At 40.7% G+C, this 23,218-nt stretch overlaps 1 protein-coding gene across 1 annotated transcript in view; it reads right to left on the bottom strand.

Annotated features, from left to right (window-relative positions):
* Nucleotides 1-9,000: 9,000 nt before the first annotated feature.
* The window catches only part of LOC131464153 (GDNF family receptor alpha-2-like), an 85,305-nt gene continuing 71,087 nt past the window's right edge, over nucleotides 9,001-23,218 (bottom strand). Inside the window, exons 7-8 of the mRNA XM_058636495.1 lie at nucleotides 22,126-22,268; nucleotides 9,001-10,646 (exon numbers count right to left, since the gene is read on the bottom strand). Coding sequence (XP_058492478.1) covers nucleotides 10,509-10,646; nucleotides 22,126-22,268 — 281 coding nt within the window. The 3' untranslated portion in view covers nucleotides 9,001-10,508. The remainder of the gene's footprint in view (nucleotides 10,647-22,125; nucleotides 22,269-23,218) is intronic.

Here is a 23,218-nt window from a genome sequence, read left to right as displayed (position 1 = left end):
CTAAAAAGTAAAATGCTGTGATTTATATTTATCCCGCGCTGTGGAGGCGTGGAGAAGCCTATTATTTGCTCTCACGCACACAAAAAAATGTCGTCAAATGGTTGGAAAAATGCAAGTGTCAGTCTAATAGTAGATAACCCAGCAACATCATGCAGGTACATCTGGAGTCTGCTGGCGTTTTATCTTCTCACAGAAACAACCCCTCGGTAGAGTCTACTTAGCTCTAAATTATTCAGATGTGATGTAAAATGTGACTGCAGGTGTAAAAGACTGGTAAACCACATCTGGCCTTACACTGTGTGTGTTTTACAGGAGGTAGATATACTGTACGTATATAAGCGTGGACATCAAGAGGACGGAGAGAGAGAGAGAGAAGGAAAAGATCCATGTCGTGTCTGTGATGTAGTCTGACCTATATTACAGCTGCCACATCAACCCGCGAGGCCGCTGTCGCCGAAGAATCTTTGATGGTTTTATCCACCAATAAAAGGTTTAATATTTAATATTGAGACTCTCATGACTCTGACATTTACAGCCGATGTTGTGGGCAACTTTGCATCCGATGATTGATAGTTACATAAAAGTGGGTTGTGTGTGTGTGTGTTTTTGTTTTCAAGTTGCCATTAACATGATGTGGGTTTTTTTTGTGTGAGTTTAGTGTTTGTGTTTGTTTCTTAAATCTCCCAGAGCAGTGGGGACATTTGTCTCCAGTCAACGGCCACGTCAGTATTAGGTACACGTGACATTTAAAGCTGTCGTGCGAAAACTTTTTAAATGTAAACACATGTCTGTTTCCTTTCGAGACCATCGTCGAACGAGTTCACTCAGTGCTGACTCTGTGTTTTTCAGTAGAGCAGTGTTGTGGGTTTTTTTGTGTGTGCGTGTTTGTGACAACATTACAGCACTGCACACATCACCATCACAACGGACAGAGAGAAGGCATGCAGTATGTAACCATGCATGTTAACACATTTCCTGGCTCCCAATTATGTATTTTGATTAAAGATAAGGGTTGCATGGAGTTTGCATGTTCTCCCCGTGTGTGCGTGGGTTTCCTGGACACGCTATAAAGTCGTATTCACACCAGCCCTTCTTATTCGAATCCTAGTTCGTTTGCTCGGAAAGTGAATGCACAACAAAACTCTGATCCGCCCCAAAGAAGCGAACTCTGGTCCGCCTGAAACAGAGGTCTGCATGCAGGAGGCAGACTACAACGCAGGAACACACGCGCGTGTGTAGAACGATAGCCGGTAGAAATGTCTGAGTCCATCGTCGCAGCGTATATGTGTCGTATGTTCACATAAAACCATAGGATTTGATGCAGCTCCATGTTTAGCTCTTGTGTGGCAGAAACACAAGTTGTCCTGCATTAAGCAACCGATGAGTCTCGTCTTCTCCTTCAGTAATTCTCGATGCAGCGCCGCCTCAGGTGAGGAGAGGAATACGTTTATTCAAACAGTTCGTGAAAGCAAACCTAAAACCTAGCAGAGGTGTGAATATGACCGTAGGTGCGAGTGTGAGTGTGAGAGTGGATGGATGCTTGTCTCTACATGTCGACCTGTCCGCAGTGTGAAAGCCACATTTCGCCCGATGTCAGCAGAGATTGGCACAGCAACAACCCCGCAACCAAAGTGGAACTTTAGCAAGCCGAACACAAGCCGTGGAGCAATTTTTTCACGTCTCGCCGTTTGATGTTAACCCTGCACAGTTCTGCTTTAAAACAAACGTGTGTGCGTGTAATCGACACATTTCAGCCTCAGGGTGTGAAACACATTTTATGGCACAATTTTATGGATAATCTTACAGTGGTGTTCAGTGGAATCTCCCTCTTGGACATGGGGCGGTCTTCTTTTCAGACCACCGCGGCTCTTTGAATCTGTAAATACCTTCAGTGTCTTTGATTCACTTGCTCTGCCTGTTCTGTACGCTCCTCATTGAAGAGGTGGGGGTGGGTGGGGGTGTTGGCGACAGACTGGAGCTTTGATAAAGTTTGTTTGAACTGCTGGGTTCAAAGAGGGTTTTCTGCACATCTAGGTTGTTAAAAAAAAAAGAAAAAAAGGAAGTGGTGATATCACTGATGTAAGGTTTTGTTACCTTCCTTTTGATTCACATTGAACCAGTCTGGTTATTCTCCTCTGACCTGTGTTGTGTTTGACCTGTAAGTGTTTTCAGATTTTTCCTCCTATTTCAGACCGTTCTCTGTAAACAGTAGAGACGGTTGTGTGGAAAAATCCAGTAGATCAGCAGTTTTTGAAATACTCAAATCTCTTAAATCGCCTTCCTTTCTTCAGTCTGTTGCTCACTTTGAACTTCAACAGCTCGTCTTGACCTCGACTTCACGACTAAATGTACACATTATTAGATACTGGAGCGATCACCAGCAGTCGAACACGTGTACCTAATAAATTGGCCGTGTTTTCTAGAAACCAGATAGAGAGACATACCAAAATTATTTTGCACTGTTAAGATGTGTATCTCAGTGTAAGATAATTACTCATTTGCAATCTTGTATCCAGCCAAAATTAAAAAAAATAATTATTCAAACTTTCATTGCCATTAATTATCTGCGAGGGATACTAATAATTAACCACGTACAATACTGGACCCACTGTTTTCTCATTTGCTTTGCTCATGCCACAAAAATGTGCACTACATATTGTACACAGGCTGCATGTAAACCAGATCACTGGTTTTAACCCTTTAACCTTGATTTTTTAGCTTATTTTAACCATAAAAGGGCCAGAAAATGACCTAACCTGTTAAATAACCGGTGAGTAAGTGCTTAATGAGTCAATTTTTCCAGAATAACTTTCAATATCTGGCATTTATTTACAGTTTACCGCATGTTAATATATTATAATGGTGTATTAACAATTTAAAATAAAGAAAAATTGAAAAAAAACACTGCAGTTGTACACGAACACCAGATTTTACATATTAAATTTGAAATTTGAACAGTTGTAACACATATTTAAAGTGAGTCTTTGACTCAATGTCCAAAAACAGGCCAAAAAAATTGAAACTTTGTCCAACTCTCTCCTCTCTGGTGACAAATACGCTGATTTGCTATGGAAATAGATTTGTGTCAATATTTTCAAACAACACTTTTTTAGAAGCAAAAAAAAAAAGATTTAATCATCGTTATTTTATTGCTCTCTTTGCTTGTGGGCGGGCCTTAGGGAGCTGCCTGCTGATTGGCTACTGAGTTTTGGAGTGACAGGTTTGGAGTCGCTGTCCGCGTGGAACTTGTTCTCCGTCGACATCCGACAAAAGAATATCTAACGTTTATAATCAAAAAAATAATAATTCGATTTGTGTGCGCACCACCACTACATTAAAAAAATATATAAATATTTGGAGAAGCCTTGAGAGCAACTTTCCAGATTGTAAATGATAATTCAAAGAAGACGGCACCACCGTCATCATCATCATCATCATCGAGGCGAACAATAGCTGTCGAGAAGAAAAGAGTGGAGAGGAGAGAAGTTTACGACATGTGGACTGTTGACTTACTCCTGACAGCAAACACAAATTACTGCTTTGTTGTGTATAATTTTATGTTTTAGCTGGAGATGTTGACTGATGTTCACAGCTGTGTGGTTATTTGTAACGAGACTGCTGATGGGAAAAAAAAAGACCTACAAATGGAACTTTTAACACATTCTTTAAACTTATAAATGATATATTAAATTTTGACAAGAAGAGAGAGAGAGAGAGAAATACAACCATAATACACGTTAGTTAAAATGTGGAGCTGACAAGGACAAACATATACACATAATTATACAAGTGTTTGACATTTGAAGTTTTCAAAGGGCCTGAAAGCAGTGAACGCACCACTTTTTGGGAGATGAGTGTAATTTCTTGCCAGATGGGACCACACTGTACACGGTGGAACCGCAGTGAACAAAAACACTGACGAAGGTTCAGCTTTCCATCGCTCACTGTTGACAAATTGCAGAGCTTTTTCTTTTTTTTTTTTTCCTCTTTGAAAGTAAAAAAAATATCAGGCGGTAACATGAAGCCGTTTGGTTTGGGGAACATTCATTTACGTGGCACAACACTGACGCTGATGTGCCGCCTGAAGACATAAACATTTCCGTGGAGACAGTGATTGCGAGCTGACAGTCAGCATTCACTCCCCGCAAGAGGAGAAGAAAAAAAATGATGAATTTGTATGAACATACACCAAAAAAATATATATCTTTAACCCGAGAAAGTGCCAATAAGCATTTCCCTGAAATGAAAACGGAAGCAATTCATCACTTTTAGTGTATTATTTTTAGCATTTTTTCATTCAGTTTGTTCATGCACTGCTGTGCACAGTAAATACTGTCATCAGGGCTTGAAGTGGACCAGTTCTGTCAGGTACACAGTGCAGACACCAGAACTCTGTTTAGGTTTATCTGTCCAACTCATTATCATGGTATCATTTCTGACACTGCACTGCATGACTTTCACCTGTTAGTACCTGTGTGAGTCTTGTGGGATTACCAAAGTGTGGGCCGCAGCTCCCTAGTGGGCCGCGGCGGTACAACAGGTGGGCCGTGAAAGGTTGTGTGGGGGGTGCTGTGTCAATCTCAGCTGACACAGGATGATAGGCGGAGTCACACCCTGGACAGATCGCCGCTCCATCACAGGGACTCACAGAGACAAACAACCATTCACTCTACACCTGCATGTCCAATTTACCTAACCCTTAAATGTGCATGTTTTTGGACTGTCACCATTCAACATCCCTGTTGCGACCGGATCGTGAACCCGGATCTGCTTGCAGCAAAAAACGCAGTGAAAGGTAATTAAATATAAATAAAAATGTGAAATATTCAGTTTTGTAATTGAGTTTTTAATTGCAGTCACAATATGTACAATCGATACTAAAATAAACTTACAAGGAATAAAACAAAGCCATTTAATTATGTGCTATTTTTCTTCTTTTTATTTGACCTAGTGTAGCATAGGACAATTTATAACAATATTGTGACATTTTAAGAATTCAGTGTCAGCCAGTCAGCACACAGGTGTCATGGTTTCAGTATTTGTAATGTTAATTTGTTAATAAATGGAACAGCATAACAACACCAAATAAAATTGGACTGTGTGCTTGAAGTATAAATCCTTATTGGAAATGTTAAGGATAATAAACTACATATACACATTGACAAAAAGTTTTTAATTATTTTGGTATAAACTGGTAAATCTGGTATTGTTTATTTACTACCATAAATGCAATCATTTAGTGTTTAATGATTTAGTACCGTCAGACATATACACCTCATATGGATAAAAGGGGAGTACTGACACTTATTTTTCATAAAGATTTACAAAAAAAACCCCCAAAAAAAACCAAAATGTCACAATTGATAATAGCCCTTTATTAAGGTCAGTCTGGACAGTGTTTAACTCTGGGTCTTATTGTGTGTTCTATTTACATCGGAAGTCAGAAGTCGTAACTTGGACTGATGTCACCTGCGAAAATCAAATAATAAAGAAAGAAAAAAGAAAGAAAAGACACATTATGTTGTCATTAACAGACATACATTAACATATAGTGTCCATTTTTAGCTTTGTGCATGAATTGCATTGTGTTGTAATCTTAAATTTCAGTGTGTCATTTGGATTAAAAAGTGGTCTTTTTTTTGGCTCGCTGTGTGTGTGTGTGTGCCTACAATTCATATGGCAAAAAAGGAAAGGATTTTTGGATTTGAGTATTTTCTACCCAAGCGTTGCCAAAAAAAGGGCTGCCGACTTGTGGGTTATGTCATTCGTTCATTCATGAATAAACTGTGGCTTCTTTTCACAGTTACTTTTACACTTTTTTTTCCCACCAGCAACCTTCCAACATTTTCAAGTGTTTTTGGGCTGTGAAAGCGGGGGGGGGTCTCTTTTTTGTCATACTATAATTTTTATTCTGATAAATTAAAAATGTATTAGAGGAGCCGGTAAATGGTCACTGTTGTGGTCAGTTTCTTTTTTGGGTTCTGACAAAACACGCTGCCTTTCCCGCTCCATTTATTAGTGATAGCTTTAACTTTATAAACATTTTTACGACCAAAGTACAACCAAGGAGACGGGAGATGATGAATGGAACATTTATTGTGATAGAAAGTTTGTCGGGGCAGAGTCACTCACACACACATGCAGCTGAGGAGAGCTGAAAATGGAGGAAACGCTGAGCAGAACATGAGGCTTAACCACAACCTGGCAGAGAAACGCAACCAGGGACTGAATGAGCTGGCAGCAGAACTGACATCATGGACCTGAGGCTCGGGAAGAGCAAAATGAGCAAAAGGCAGGTGATTACAGGGAAACAAATGGACAAAGTCAGCGCAGTTGGCCATGACGTCTGTGACTTAAGACTCTGGCAGAGTCTGCGTGAATTCACCAGGTATTTGTACTGCAGTGGATTCAGGTGTTGATTAGCTGATCACGTGCAGCTGATCAGCAGCAGGTGAGGAGACGCAGCAAACTCCACACATTAAAGCCTTTTATCCACACTTTCCCTGTTTGATATTTGTCTTTATCATTCTTTAAAGGTTTTTATGTTTCAAGAAATGTCTTCAGAATGACTGCCATAGAAGTACACATGCAGCATGCACTTTGTTTGAACAAGTAATACATGACAATAAATACAATTACAGAGGCAGAAAGAAGGAAGCCAGACAGAAAGTAAAGAAAATAAAAGTGAACATCAAGCAAATTGATAAAAAAACAAACTCGATGATGATGGTGATGATGATCCACCCTGGCCAGATCGCCAGTCCATCACAGGGACACACAGAAACAAACAACCATTCACGCTCACACCTACGTTCAATGTAGAGTGTCCAATTTACCTAATCCCCAAATGTGCATGTGTTTGGACTGTGGGAGGAAACCAGAGAACCCGGAGAAAACCCACGCACACACACGGCAATGACTTGCAATGCGATGGGGCTATGACATCATTGTTTTCCCAAAGTTGCTTATTGGTTGAAAATGTCCCTAATACAGTACCAAAACAGCATTTTAGGGCTTCCAAAACAATGCTTTTGTGTGAATAAAAAGCTGAAATGATTCACAGCTTTTGTTCTCTCAGCAGTCTAAATTCTGCCAATTCTGTAGTGTTATTAACATTTTATAACAATACATTTTCTTGCATTTATCAAGAACAAAAGTAATGTTTTTCATAATATTAATGATGTTAGCTGTTTCAGCTTCTGTATTTGTGTGAGTTTTCTGAAAACATGCTGATACAGAGGAAACAGATTAACTAATGTTAATGTAAACAACATTTTAACTGATGTCACTAAAACATGTTACAACTATTATAAAAAAAAATATATATATTACATGTGAGATAAAATCACTGTGTTTCAGGGACATTTTTTCTCCTCGACCTTCTGCTGAGAAGGAGGAACATTTAGAATGTTAGTAAAGAATATGTAGTGCCAATGACCAGTTTATCATTCATTATCACACATTTGCATGTCCTTTTACGACAAATGCACAACCTCACCTGCGACACCTAATATCATTTTCAATAGGTAGGAGAACATGTTCTTCATTGTTTAAAACATGGATACATAAATCTTGTTTGGGGACCTAACAAAAACCTCTCCTGCGACCCTTCTGAGGGTCCCGACCCAGTCTTTGGTTATCACTACTGAACTTGTATATAGCTGTTATTTATGGTCTATATTCAAAAACATAAGGTGGCATTCATGTTTTGTAGTGAACAAAGGTCTAAGCAAATGTAGATAGTATTCTATGATAATGATATTAATAAGTCATAACTTATATAATGTTCAATTTAAAATTGTTCAGTCAGCTTGATTCTAAAACATTTAAACTGTATATAAATATATATATACATATATATACATATATAGTGGAATATCAAGTTTTTAATTTAGAGCACAACTGTAGGCATTTTCTTCACGGTTTACACTTTATCCATATATTGATTATCTTGTGTGACAGTTTATACACATGTATACACAATGATTATTCACTGAATAACCAGGTTTTCATAATAAGAGCGTGACCATGCCAGGCTTCATCAGGCTCAAATTGTGAAAGAGCACTTCAGGGAGCATGAGTCAGCATTTCCACACGCATGGACCGTCCACCACAGAGTCCAGACCTTCACCCCCATTTAGAAAGTTCTGGATGTGATACAACGCCACCACCATTGTTGTCAGAGTGGTGAGAAATATGTTTTTTCTTGTTGATAGGTTTTGTGCAAATGTGCACATCCGTCCATCCTGGAAGAGGGATCCCTCCTCTTTCCTCTCAAAGACTTTATTTAAAATGGACGTGGTCTTTCAGTTGCAAGACAAACTCCTGTTGTGAAGTCTCAGGATTACTTCACGGACATCACCTGCAGCCAGGATACCAGCGCGCATTCTTTTTGTGTTTAATTTCCATTAAATAGGAACAAAATTGGCATCATCTTTTATTGTATAGAAATCCAGATATTAGCAATTATCTTGTGTTATAAATCAAGTGAGGAGTAGAAGCTTATTTTTAGAGTTGTTTTTGCAACCAGTGCAGTTGCCCCCTGGTGGTGTGCTGCAATTTCCATCCTTTACTTCCTCAGCTTCAGTTTTGGCTACATCAATTATTTAATACACAATGAATTCTGTCTTAATTTTCCCCCTCTTTTTTAACCCTCTTACGACCATGATGATAATATTTAGATTTTAAGGCTGTAGAATTGTCAAAAAAGTGCTTCTTCCCCCTTTTTCCAAGACAACTTTCAATATCTGGCAGTAATTCAACCGTTTCGGAATTACGGTAAATGTGTGACGCGATTTAGGAGTTCCGGTAATGAGAAGTACACATGCCACATCGTGACGGCGATGGCAGGATTTGGTAACAGAAGGGTTAAACGGGGTTTAGTAGATGTTCCTCAACCACAGAAGATGTTGCTAGGCAAACTCAGGCAAAGTGAGATTTGTGAATTGATCCTCAATATAAGGTTTCGGTTAAAAACAAAGAAAGAAAGAATGCAACCGGTGATTGAAATGAACGTTGTAACAATACGTTTATTAAAGCGATGCCATGGCGACTGCATGTTGTCGTCAAATTCAACACGTGTGTGTGACATGTTTCCATTTAAAAATTCAACTTAACCTATATTTAAGTAAGTTTATTAACGTTTTTTTCTTTCTTTTTTTTAAAGTTACACATTCAAGCTCTCTTGAAATCTAATTAAACAGTGCATCATAACCTGTGCTCTCTGAGGAGGAATAAAGAAACCTCTGGCTGGCCATTTTACCCGGTCCTTATAAGCTCCTTCTCTCCCACATTTAAACACGAACGCACGGTGTATTAACCGTCCAAACACAACTCAGTGAACACACAGCATGATACTCAGACAACGGTTATGGCTTTCCAAGCAGATTGAGCTCGTTTAATCTCATCCCTGTATACATTCTTTGTGATCGAACCTCAAGAAGGACAAATATAAACGCAGATAACGTAGATTCTTCCAAACTCAATATACATGTCATGTCCACTCAGGGTCCCGTGGATATCATTAGGCTGAATGAAAGGAAAACTATTTATATACATAAAGACAGAAATATACACGTGGCGGGCGCACGTATGACGAACACCCACAGTCATCAACAACAACATCTCAAATGACCGAAGAACCATTAACTGTTAATGTCGCCATCTTAAGTCCATTCCGCCGGCTGCTGAAAAAAGTAGAGGCCCGACGGTGGCGGGCGCCCGAATGAAAGCGCAGTACGGTAGATTTATTATGGTCACAGATACTATACCAACACTTAGAACACTGAGTAGGCTTTACAATTTAGAGTTTACACTAGTGTTGAAGAGACAGAATGTAATCATCCCCCCCTTCCTCCTCCCCCCCCAAAACCCCTGAATTTTCTGTTCTTGTTTGTCCAAGAGAAGATTACATCGAGAACCAATTCAAGACAAAAGAAAGTGTGACTGATAGCAGAAATATGTCTCTCTTTCTCCTTCACTCTGTTCCATTTACTTCATGCTCATTCCCTTTTTCTTTTCCGCAACAATTTCTCGTCTGTCAGCGCTTTTAATTAAGTCGTCCGTCCCCCCGGCCGCTTCTTTGGTGAGAAAAGTAGTCTTTGCTCGTGATCAGCTTCAGTCCTCCGTGTTTTGGTGAGTCAATCAGAGTGAGGCTCGTTCCTGTACAGAATGGCCTTTGCGGCCTCTGCTACCAAGGGTCCTTTTTCCTTTTTTTTTTTTAAAGCCGTGTCTTCTATCACAGTTGTGGTTTCGCCCTAACAACACACCAAATGAACAACAAATTCACAGTTGTTAAAAAAAAATAATTCTACATTTACCTCTCTCCTTCTTTCAATTTTCCTTTTCATAAATGCCATTTTATTGTATGTCAAGTGCCGCGGAGATTCAGTCTTCTTAAAATCAGTCACAGAAATAACACCTTCTGCTTTTAGGATCAGCTTGTGGGTGGATGACCTCTTTTTTTTTTCTTCTTCTTCTTCTTCCTCCTCCTACTCCACCGCGTGCTTCTATAAGGCATGCTGGGCCAGAGCCAGAGCCAGAACCAGGCCGGGGAGCAGAGCCCAGATGTTGGCATGCAGACAGGATGAGTGATCCCCCTGCAGGCCGTGGGTATTGCCCATGCCACCGTCTCTTGGTTCAGGATACTGGACAGAGAGAGGGACACACAAAAGAGAGATAAATGAGTAAAGGTTAGACACGGTGACTCAGATAATGCTTTCCTGTGGTGGCATTTAGAGAAGGAGGGGAGGAGGAGGAGGAGGAGGAGGCGGAGGAGGAGGAGGAGACAACTGAGACGTGAGAGAGGATAAGGTCAGAACATGAGTCAAAAGGCCGCCTTTACACCTGGCATTAAAAGGCGTTTTCTGTGATCACAATACAATCGGATAGCGTCTGACTTCTGGTTGGTTTGTTGGAGACGCAGTGTGACCACATTGAATGGTGGCGATCGCTCTAAGACAACAAGGGAACAAGCAGCTTCCTCTAAAATGTCAAAGTAAAATATGCACGTGATTAGGATCGTCGTGACGGCACAGAATGGGTTTCTTTCACTGCTGTGAGCTCGACAGTGTTTGGGACAAATGTGGCAAAAGATTTCACTTCCACGGAAGCTCAGCTTCTGTGGTAGTCAGTGGAGCAGTGGGGCGAGCGCGGACGCTGGGCTCCTGCATGCCGATTGCAGGAACTATCTGAAAGGCGGAACCAGTTTTTGATTGACAGCGTTGCAGACGCATACACAACAGCGGAGCCGTTTCCGCCTCAGTCCTGTGTGTCATTTGCTCGGCGATATAGACCATTTTCTGTGGCAAGAGTGCTAACCACTACACCACCTGTGTGGCCTCATTTGTACATACTGTGTAAATAAAAACACTATTATAGCATTTCAGTTTTACATAATTATAGTTTCCTTGTTCTAGTCGTTCGTTTGCAGAATTTATGTATAAATTACTGGACCTGAAATGAGCTTCCTCTGTTTCAAAGACCAGCAACTGCCACAAAAACTATGTGGGTACTGCGAGGTCTCCTCTGCTTTCATTAGTTTTTTATTCATGTGCGGTAAAGCATTGTTGTCGTCACACGGGATGTGATGCTGTCGTCTGCTGCTGGAAATCTGCTGAAGAAGAAGAGGAGGCGATGTAAGGTGAGGATGACCGTGATCGGATCGCAATCACATCTTGATGTGGACGCCAGAGACGCATGCTAACACCGGGTGTAAATGCATGCGATCACAGAAAACTCCACTCCTCCAGGTGTAAAGGAGGCCAGAAAGTCAGAGTGCGAGTTGTAATTTACAAAGTTTCATGGTAGAAAACCCTTTGGCATGAACGTGAAGTGTCTGATCCACCAAATGGTTAACCATGTGCAGTTGATTTCAAGGGCCCTGCTGCTTTGTATGCTCTCTGCCTCTTAAACAACTTGGCAACTAAATAAAAGCTTTCTCCTTTAGGTCACGCCAGCAAGTCTCTAAACACTTTTTAAAGCTTATATTACAAACTTTATTTACAGGAAAAAAAAGGAAAAGAAAAACATGCTATGAAGCACGTCAGCAGCCAGCAGCTGCTGTTGTTTTCTTTCAATATTTACCCACCAACAGAAACAGACCAGACATCGACAGCAACCAACTAATAAATCCAGGAGTATGTGGATATTTTCTTTTTGTCCATCTGTGTCTCCGTTCTTTTCGCACTTTGTGGGTGTTTTGTTGGAGTGTGGGAGAAGTGAAATGTCAACTGTGAAGTGTGATGATGAGTGTGAAGGGTGGAGAATCACGAGGGACTCGGCTGACGTGGTCACATCGCAGAATATTGCGTTTGTGTGGAATCGATGCGTCACCTCAACAGGCTTTTATTTTTACTGTCACAGGCACCGGCAGACGTTTTAAACTGACACTACTTAGTTTCAGAAGGTTGAAATAAAAAGTCTTGAAATGTATTGGGACAAAGGATGACGGACAAGAGACTCCATGGAGAGTTAAAAACATAAGGGATTTTGAATATCAATAATGGAGAGCAGAGATGCAACTAACCATTATGTTCATAATTAATCAGTAGATCATTTGTGTTTGGTCTTGTTTGGTCCATAAAATCTCATAAAATTGAACCAATTGAACCAAAATCTGGAAATCATGTTGCTCTCAGATGTCTTGTTTAGTCCACAAACCAAAATGTTTCCATTTTAATGATTTCTTTGTCAAATGGAGCAAAGAAACCAGAAAATATTCACATTTAAGAGGCTGAAAAATCAGAAACCTCAAGGTTTTAATAATAAAAAAAACCCTGTAAAACAAAATTAACAAAATAGTTGACGATTAAGTTAATAATTGATTAATAATCAATTACTCAACTAATTGCCCTAATGGAGAGAAGACGTAACATTGAATAATTATTGGATAGAAATAAGTGAAATCCACCATCCTTGCTGGTTTTGTGAAAATGGTGAACACCAATGTTCGTGTTGCTGGAGGAAAAAAAAAACATGGATCTAGAAGAGAGATAGAGGATGCTCCAGCAACCTTTGAATCTTGTAGAATCATTTTGTTTTTCCCTGTGTCACAAGATAAGAAAGGAGAAAAGGTGACAGACAAACAAAAAAACAATATGCAGACACTGCCAGACTGTGGTGACCTACACGTCAGGGGATACGAGTAATATGAGAGGCCACTTGGCAACTCATCACAATTTTTTTTTTTCTTGTGTGAAAAAATATGAATAAAAAAGTCCACTCAGGCCAAAAGATTCTTCCATAACTTCTCCATATAACAGCTCGAGAACTCCAGAGATCACAGGGTGATGGTCGAGTATGATAATGTTGTCGGAGTGAGAAGAAAGTTAGGTTGCTGTAAAGTATCTCTGGGATTTTTGTTTGCACAATGTTCTTAATAAAGCACACGAGAGAATAACGTAACCTGTTTTTTAACACATAAGCAAGATAAAGTATCATCATCAGACAGCCTGTTTTCATTGCCTCATTGTAGAGCTAATACAAAACAGGGGACAGTTCTTTATCAAGCACCACTGGCATGGAATATATTACCAAGGCATTTTTTTGATTTTGCAATGTTTCAACAAATAGTTGAAAAGGTATTTGTTTACTCGGGGGGAATTGGAAAGTACATCATTTCTGTTTTGGTTTGTTCTCAAAGATGTGATGTGGATAAGGAGACATTTCCTTTCTGCTTTAAGCTGCGATTTGTGAATTTGTTTCATTTGCACACACACGCAGCAATTGTGAATTTGACATGGTTTGACTTTGAGTTTGGTGTGGAAGAACTTGACTGGCCAACACAGAGTCCTGACCGCAACCCTGTCGAGCACCTTTGGGATGAACTGGAACAGAGATTGTGAGCCGGATCTTCTATCGAGTCCAGCATCAGTGCCTGACCTCATAAATGCTCTACAGAATGAATGAGCTCAGATTCACTTAGAAACACTTCAAAATCTTGAGACAAGTCTTCCAAGACGAGTGGAAGCTGTTATCGCTGCAAAAACTAGGTCAGTCTTCCCAATACTTTTGTCCATATAGTGTATTAATGTATTACATAGCCTTATCTTAGACTTTAGCTTTAATTTACAATTCATGTGTGCATAGAGTGGTGATTCTTGAACCTGAGACTGTAGCAGCAGCCCTCTTTTGTGTGCTGTTTATCTCGGGGTTACACACTGGGATGATTTTGGTCTTGCTTATAGAAGTGATGATTGTGCAGCCCACTGGTGGACCCCTACTCACGGTTTGGGAAACATCAATCTCGATCAAATACTTACACATGGTGGAAAAGTGCAAATGAGTTATATTATTACTATTACAGTAATAGTACTCTGTAAACAAGTTATAGCCAATAATATTGGCTCATTATCTGTGTGTTTGTGTGTGTGGGTTTTATTAAAAAGCAATAAAAGAATATGTGCACAAGATGTTTGAGTGTTGTTGTTTTCCATCATATGCATGGTTGAGTATAGTGTATAGTAGCTAACGGGGATCTTAATAAATCATATGCATTCACCAAATGTATGTGTGACTATGCAGATAAAAATACATGTGGCCATTTTCTGCAGTGGTCCCCAAATAATTTGTTTGGTTCGTAAACAAACTGGAGGCAAAGTGTCATCACGGACAAACTTCAGTCAAACACTATTACCAGCTCTCTGCAAAGAGACAAAAGCTTCAGTTACAAAGAGCCTCAAGCAACCACAGCAAATCTCTCTCACCACGGACGGATGGACTTCAGCAGCAGCTAACATCTTTACTACTGTCACAATATCGCATAAATACCGTAATATTGCTGACTTGTTACCAAAGTATAGTCGTATTGTGAGATTTTTGATATCATTATATCCCAACCTTCCATCCAAAATATACTTCTCAAGGTCACTGATTTATCTGTTTACCTTTTTTTTGGCAACACATACATGTACTGGCAACATGTGCTGTGTTTCCATCATGACATCCTACCAGTGCGACGTCAACAAATCACGACGCTGAACGCGACACAACAGACAACAATGGAGGACATCGAGCAGCTCTTTTTTCCCTGATCTGTTTGTGGCTGTTTATCTCAGTGAGACGTCAAGCTTTGGATGAGACTAGAAACACCAGTCACAAGGGAGTCACGTTATTCTCTTAATCAATCAGCTTGTAGGTGGAGCCGGTCTAGTTCCACCCTGACCTTACCGTACGATGTAACTCTGGTACAAGAGAAGGGTGCCAAAAATGGAACGGTAGTGAAGTCAAGTCAGCGTCTCTTGTTAGTTTGTAAGTTATAAATTACAACGAGTAGCAGTCAAACATAACAGAACAGTTGGAAAGGCCCCTTGTTTAAAGTTTGACTGTACACAAACCGTCCATCCAGACTCACTGACATATTTACACCCTTCACAGTCCGTCACAGGGCCACACATAGAGACAAGTCCACTCTCACGGTCGATTGGCACACATGGAGAGAACGTGCAAACCCCATGCAGAAAGGACCTTGTTCTGACAGGGTCATGAACCTGGGTCTTCTGGCTCTAAAGGCAAGAGTGCTAACCACTACACCAACCGTGTGGCCCCTGCACAAAGCAAACATTGTTTATCCCTGTGCAGAAGAGAAATTAAACTAATGTACTGTGAATTACATAATCTGAGAGGAAGCTGTGAGTGGTTCACCACACTCTGGAGAAAGCCCTCACAGAGTGAAAGCCTCCACTGAGGCAGCTCAGTTTCCCACAGTATCAATGGACTCCTGAAACCAGATGTGGAACCAGGTCCCCACCAAAATGTAAGCATTTCCTTTTTTTTGGCTCATAACCTGCATTCCCACAAATGTCATGAAAATCTGTCCTTTATTTTTGAAACTATGCTGCTTACAAACAGACAAACATGGCCAGTAAACATAACCGCCCTCGGCGATAATAACCTCAAAGAGGAGAGGGAACACAACAGTACAGTTATTAAATCCTTTGGCCTCCTGAATTCCACTGTTTTATCCACATTGTAATGGACTTATTATGTACTTTTCCACGAAAATTGTTAACATGTTGAGTACTTTTTCAATTTGCTCTGATTCATGTCACACAACGCGGAACCATTTGCCTGCGAGATAAAATAGTCTTGCTCAATTTGGGAAAGCACCATTTGCAGCCGTGCGCTGTGGTACATGCAGAAGCACATCACGGGGGAACATTAAACATCTCCTCCTCCTCCTCCTCCTCCTCCTCCTCCTCCTCCACCACCGCCATCTCCTCACCCCATTTTCACCAACGCAACCTTCGGAGAGATTGCACTTTAGTCAATTTCCCTATACATAGAAAAGAAAAAAAAGCGTCTACTCAGTTGTTATCTAGCAGCATCTCATCTCCGAACAGAACAAGGCAACACATGAAGGAGAAAATTAATAATGAAATGGGAACATTGTGTTGAAGTACATTAACAAGACAGGTGTTCTTTTTCACCTATAGGAGAGGAGGAGGAAGAGGGGAAGAGCGAGGCAAGGAAAATGGCCACAGTTAGTGCAATACTGAGTGCAGGCACACTCTGCACACTGCAAAGAAACGGTTAAGTGACAGTTGCCAAAATAGGAGGGAAAAAGCTTTGGGTAGCTTGACAATGTACCAAACACATCCGCGACTAAAAGCCAATTAATTAGCAAGGGCAGTGATGTGTGGCAGCAGCCTGTTGACATGAGTCCAGATCTCTGTCTGCAGCCAATACCCACACACACACACACACACACACACACACACACAGTATGTGTGGAGGCAACACATGCACATAAATTTAAAAGCACCATAATGGAATACACAAAATCCATACACACACACACACACACACACTCATTTACTCTAACTTTATCGTTTACACAGAAACAGGAAGGAAAAACTTTAGCAGTTAATATAATAAGTGTATGTTGGCATTTTGCCTTTACTTGGACAATAGACTGTGTTAAAAAAATAAAAGTGGACACATTGAGATTAGCCATTTGACTAACACCACGTCAGTTTTTTTAAAGCGTAAAGTTCTCAGACGTCACCTTCAACCAGGAAACCAACTGCACATTCAGCTACTGTAGCGTCGTCCAACAGGTGCTGGTGTCAATCACACTGGTGTCCACTCATATATGCTGTGTTTTAATGTTTATTTTCCTCTAAAGGGGAACATCACTTACTACATTTGCATTACGTTCTATTGGAGAAGACCTGAAATTAGCCACTGAGTCGATTAACGTCTCAGAAAATCTCAAGTGACAAGTAGAAGTTATGTAATTTACCATTCAAACAGAGTTTTACTTCCTTGTGAGATTTGTTTCTTATAGCTATATGACTACAAAAATGTCCATCCATCCATTGTCTACCACTTTATCCTCCACATGAGGGTCGCTAGAGCCAATCCCAGCTGACATAGACACCCAGTCCATCACAGCGCACACGCACGTTCACACCTACAGCCAATTTAGAGTGTCCAATTAAAAGCTACATGTTTTTGGACTGTGGGAAGAAACCAGAGAACCTGGAGAACCCGGAGAACCCGGGAAAAACCGACGCACACACACAATCTCTGATGGAACGTGTAGAGAGACCTTTGTTCCATCAGAGATTTACTTTGCAAACCCGAGGACGACGTCCACTTTAAATAAACAGTCCATGATTTGGACAGAGACAGTGAAGTGGAGAGAGGAAACAGACTCTCAGAAATAAAACACCAGCCTGGAGTTAAAGCTGCATACTCGGGGCTTCTAACCTCTCAATCTAACCTTTCAGCGCTGACCTGATGTCAGCCCTATATTTAAACTGTTAACAGTGAATCATTCTGTTCTTTGGGGTAATTCAGGTTACTACAGATGTAGAGCGAGGGCTCGAGTTTTCATTATTGACCCGTATTGTCAAATTTAGTGCGGTGTGGCTGCACTTCCCCGAGGCTACTTATCGAAAACCTCAGAGTTATGTAGTTTGTCCGCAATCAATTCAGTTAAATTGAGCTGAAAATCAACACACGGTGGTGTTACATAGGATCACAAACAACAACGAGTCTACACAAACACACGTACGTGCACCCACGTTGGTTAATACTCTTCAAAGGTGAAAATGAACACTTCACGCTGAACTATTTCTTGCTCAAGAACCTGTTGGGTGAGGGCAATCGCACTGATCCAGAGATTACAATCACTTGAACAAACAAAAAACATAAGCATATTTAAAAAAAAAAAATAAACGTTTTTCTCCATATAAACCAAACAGCTGCCTTGGCTGCAGTTTTTTTTGGAATTATAAAGATCAAAGCACCAAGCCTGAGCAGATGTGTTTACTTACTTAGTGCAGAATACAGCCCACAACCACTGACAGTGACACTTTGAATAATAATTAATCTAATTTATAGGACTGAAAATATATACAAGCAGAAAAAAATAACAAATAACCCACAAGACAGCAGGGTGATGAGGTGCATCATGTAAACAAGGTTAGTCACAGAGTGTCCCGTCATCACTCTTCACTTACTGTGTATCTGTTTTATTTATTCACTATAGGTTTGCCTTTGGCATCCATCTGTCCGTCCATGCGTGTGTGTGTGTGTCTGCCTTGAGACTGACAGTCGCTGGACAGTCAATCTTCTTCCAGGACAACTCATACCACAACAACACTCCCCCAATTTATCTGCCATGGAAGTTTGACAAGTTTTAATTGCCAGGCATAGTTGTCTGAGAAGGCAGGGCCGCCCAAAATGTCCCTACCAGCTCCCTCTCTAATTATAAACTTCCTGCTTGAGTAATCGCACGTCTTATTGTTTCCTAATTACCATTTTTACAATAAATTAAACACCATGCTGCAGTGAGACAGGCACAGAGCGGTGAATCAATACTGACACACACACACACACACACTCGGAGAAAGCACTTCCACCATCCATTCGCTCTTTCCCCAATACCTTTCCCATACACACACACACTGTAATTGTTATCACAGTGGTGTGTGGTCATTAATTCTCCACTTTGCGACATTTTTTAAGGTTTTAATTTGCTGTCTTCACAACAATGAGGGTTTCTGTATAAAGGACAATACTGCGTGACTGGGATACAGCGTGGCCATTTAATGGCTATAAAAGTCATTGGAATTACTCAGAACAGATGTCTCACTGGCACTCGTTCTTTCAACGTGCCAATTCGCAGTGGTAAATATTTCACGCTACTTGGACTTTGTGTGGATCTGCATTTGTCTCTGGATATTTATGTCGAACATTGATATCAACGACCACAGCAGTGGCAGGAGCCGAGGGTTTTTACAAAGCACAGTTTTATACTACTGTGTCTAATTCAGGCAAGCTTGGAAAGTGGGTTTCCTGCAAAGGTGAAAAACATCATTAGTCTTACACCAGAAGGCTGCATGGCACATCTATCTAAAATACATCTGTAAAACAACAGTACAATATTTCACTGCAAAAACTAATCATACTCAATGGCCTGACAAAAACGGGGGGAAAGAAAAAAAACAAACCTCCTTGACTCAAAGTGCAGAGTAAAATATTTCTGTCCTGAACACGAGATACGGTTAATATGTTTATACGACATTAGAAAAAACCTTATTACTGTCTTACCCCCGAAATACACTGGTTGCGGAATGGATGCGCTGTGCAATAGATGCGCTGCGCTCTGATCCGCACAGCTCCACCAATTTACCCCGCTTGCATCACACAACCGTCCGCTTCCGCACAGCTGGATAGCTGGAGTCATGAGACTAGGAAATACACTGCTTGTGTTGTAAACCAGTTGTTTGATTTTCCTACTTCTCCTCTCCCACTTGTGCTGAATTCTGCTGAATTTAAGCAACATGCAGCCGTTACGCAGACACTCGCAACCAGGGAACTTTGACCCATTGACTAGAATGCATGCGTATCACCTGTCTAACCCAAACTGGCCTAGACGCTCTGCGGCTTTGACCAGGAAATAAAAGAAGAAGCTGCTGCACAAAGAAGACAACATGAAGAAATGGGGCAAATTCATGCTCTGTTCACCAAAATAATTGAATGTGTTTGAGGTTTTTGAATGGTAACAACAACTAGCAGCCAGCTAATGTTTTCGGTGATGTAAGACCAGGATCATATTTTCTGCTAGAGGACCACTAGGGCGAAATGGTCCTAGTGCATGTGTGGAAAAGCTACACACTCCTTTAAGTATTGATGGAACTGTGGGCATGTGTGAAAATGCGTAAATGAGGAACACACTAAGTATGATCTGGTCATCGGGAGAATGTCTAAAGCTAAACACACTAACCGAATGACTTCAGCAGATTGTGCCTGATGAGGGATCACAGACTACGAGATTTGTCAAACCAACTGAAGCCAAATGAACTCTTATGAGAGCGACAGTTTAAAGGGTAAGCAAACATGGAAGACAAGTGGCTCACTGTTGCTGTTGTTGTTTTGACATCCCCACTCCTCCCTTTTGTCTTCTGATGCTATGTCCTGTGTCCCAACTACTCTTTTTCATTGGCTGTTGGCATCATGTGTTTGCAGCTACACACTACCGAAGGTTAGGGTTAGGGAACACACTAACCAATCGCGGCTCAAAAAGTTCAAACATCAAACATGTTTGATTGACTGCGTTGGGTCTGTTCGCCTCACACAAAAACAGATTCCTGTGCCGACCGGCCATGCCGACTGACGCAGACTCAGTGTCCCCAGTTTAAGACTAACAAGCTGAAATGGACATATCGCCACCTGTTGTAGTGCAGCCAGACACACTTACTTTAATCAATTTCCCACTAGTATTTGTACTCTTGGACAGGGACAGACGTCGTCGTGCTATAACTGAGAGACAATGTGCTTCTGTCTTTTTCACACTATATTTGGAGACAAAATGGTCATGCATTCTTGTAGCAAAGCAAAGACTAATGTCTTTTTCTGCTCCAGACGGTGAACCTAGTTATAGCAGCGTTGGCTGCAGTCTTAAGAGTTGACAGCATTCAGCAGAGACAAGTATTTCAGAATCTCTAATCCAGATTAAAAAAAAACAAAAAAACCCAAACCCCTGCATTTCATTTCACTTTTTCATTGTGCCTGAGCGAAACATACTATTTCAACCAAATGTCATCATCTTGGGTGTAGCATAAACTGTCTTATCACCAAGGCTACGTTGCAATGGGCCAATTGCTATAACAAGCGTAGAGATTGGATGTGATGTGAGTCTGAATGGTGTGACGTGTTGAGTTTTATGCTGCCAGTGTCACAAAATCCTTCTTTTATGGAGGCGGAGTGGAGAACTGATTTTGTGGTTCTTCTTGTAAGGGGCCAATTTGAACAGATTCATGCAAAGGCGCTAATGGAAATTGTAGAGAAACAACCTTCCCTGATTTCCACCGGTCAAAAAACACAGTTCAAACTGAGATTTAAATAGGTTTTTGACCAGTGGGAATGTTTTTAATTGGCGCTCACTCCGGGGTCTAATGACTGTCAAATGCACGTGGGTTTTTTATCATCTCTGGCATCAGTGGGGAAGCAAGACGTGGTAATTTCATCCTTTTGGGCAGCAGTGCAAATTTGGGAGTCATTTCCGACACAATGCCAAGACATCAGGGATGGCTCAAAATATCGATCTGGTGATATATTGTCGCCCTTTCTCGGGCAATAGGATGATGGATACGCCAGGGCAAATCGCGTTTATTTCTTGAACAAATGAAGGCACTCTAAAGTAAATTGTTACTTGTTTTGATATAGAATGATGTATACTTCACAATAAAGACATATTAATGATGCAAAATAAATGTATTACTAAAGAGATAAAAAACAAATCAAACATTTATGAGAATAAATCTAGTAAAACACCAAACAAGCTTATATTTATGTCATTTGATGTTGAATGTAATGCATTTAATAATGTGATAGTTACAACCAGATTATTCCTATTATTACTATGATCCATGGTTGAGAAAAGGGAAACACCTCAGGGAAGAACAAACATTGAAAATGCTGTTGATCACAATTTTTTTCTTTTGTAGCAGCTTCACCAACATTCAATCATTTCAGTGTGAAAGATGTTTTTTTGGATTAACGCCCTCAACTCAGAAAACATACCTGTTTCAGGACACACAGGCAGAACATGATGATCTGTGGCATGTTTAGCATATAAATTGCAATGCAACAATCAGTGCGAGCCGACATTACCTTTGGGATGGAGACAAATGGAGGCTCCGAGCTGCCCGTTGACCAGTCCCACCCCATCTTCGTCATCGCCGTAGGGCCGGGCACAGACACGGTTTTGTTCTGCATGTTGTCTATCCCATAACCAAAGGCCTGAATGGCATTTCCTGCAGGGAGAGAGATATAGAGTCATTTGTTTTCCACTGCCATCCCAGCAAAGCAGACAGACAGCTCTAAGTCAACGTCTTGGTCCACTGCCAAATCTTTGGCAGCGAGGGAAGGAGGGAGGTTTTAGAAGAGGGATTGAGAAAGAAGGGACTAGAAAGAGTATGGAAAGACACTCCTTCTGCTTTGTCGGTATACACTTGGGAGTAGTTTGTCAAACTTAACAAAGCAACAATCGAATCATTGTTTGCTCAACCTTCTACTTCTAAGTTTTTAAATTGTCATAAAAAAACACGCATTTTGTATTGTATTTAACAGTCTGAGTTTAATTGCCTTCCTTTTTGAATATAAACAATGTTCATGCTATCAACTTTGCCACTAATTACAAGTGAATACTGCTGTGACACCGTTGCCAAAAACAAATAACTCCGGTCCTTGGCTTGGTAGAAAAACCCTTTTATGCTGCAAGAGCTGCTGTCAAATTGCAACAAGCTGACCAAAACAGTGGCATAGTTTATGCTCTTGAGATGATGAACCTCAATTTTTTTTTTGCCAGCAGTTGTCCACTTAGGCATGGAATCTTTTTGAGAGTAGCAAATCAATCAGCTCACACTCGCAGCCTGTGAAACGCACAAGAATGAGTGTTGGTGTGTCGACGTGCAGATGTGTCTGTATGCATGCGAGTCATTTTGTGACTAAGAGCATGCGTGAGTCTCTGCAAAAATGTGATAAATCCCCGTTCAGTCAGCTTTTCAGCCAGCTATGGTAAAATAGGGACTGAAGCACCTTTTCACTGCTCATCCATTTAAAACATGAGGCTTGTTCCTCTTTGTTCAGCCAGAGAGAAGGAAAGACATGTACTGTAATTGCTTGGCAACCACCTCCATTATAAGGTCAGCATGCAGAGATGACTTTGAACAGATTTATGCGACTGATCAAATTCAAAACATTC

The sequence above is a fragment of the Solea solea genome, chromosome 8, assembly GCF_958295425.1.
Source record: "Solea solea chromosome 8, fSolSol10.1, whole genome shotgun sequence".
NCBI classification, from domain to species: domain Eukaryota; kingdom Metazoa; phylum Chordata; class Actinopteri; order Pleuronectiformes; family Soleidae; genus Solea; species Solea solea.
The sequence above is the reverse complement of the archived record's forward strand: the minus strand, read 5'-3'. Positions and strand labels throughout refer to the sequence as shown.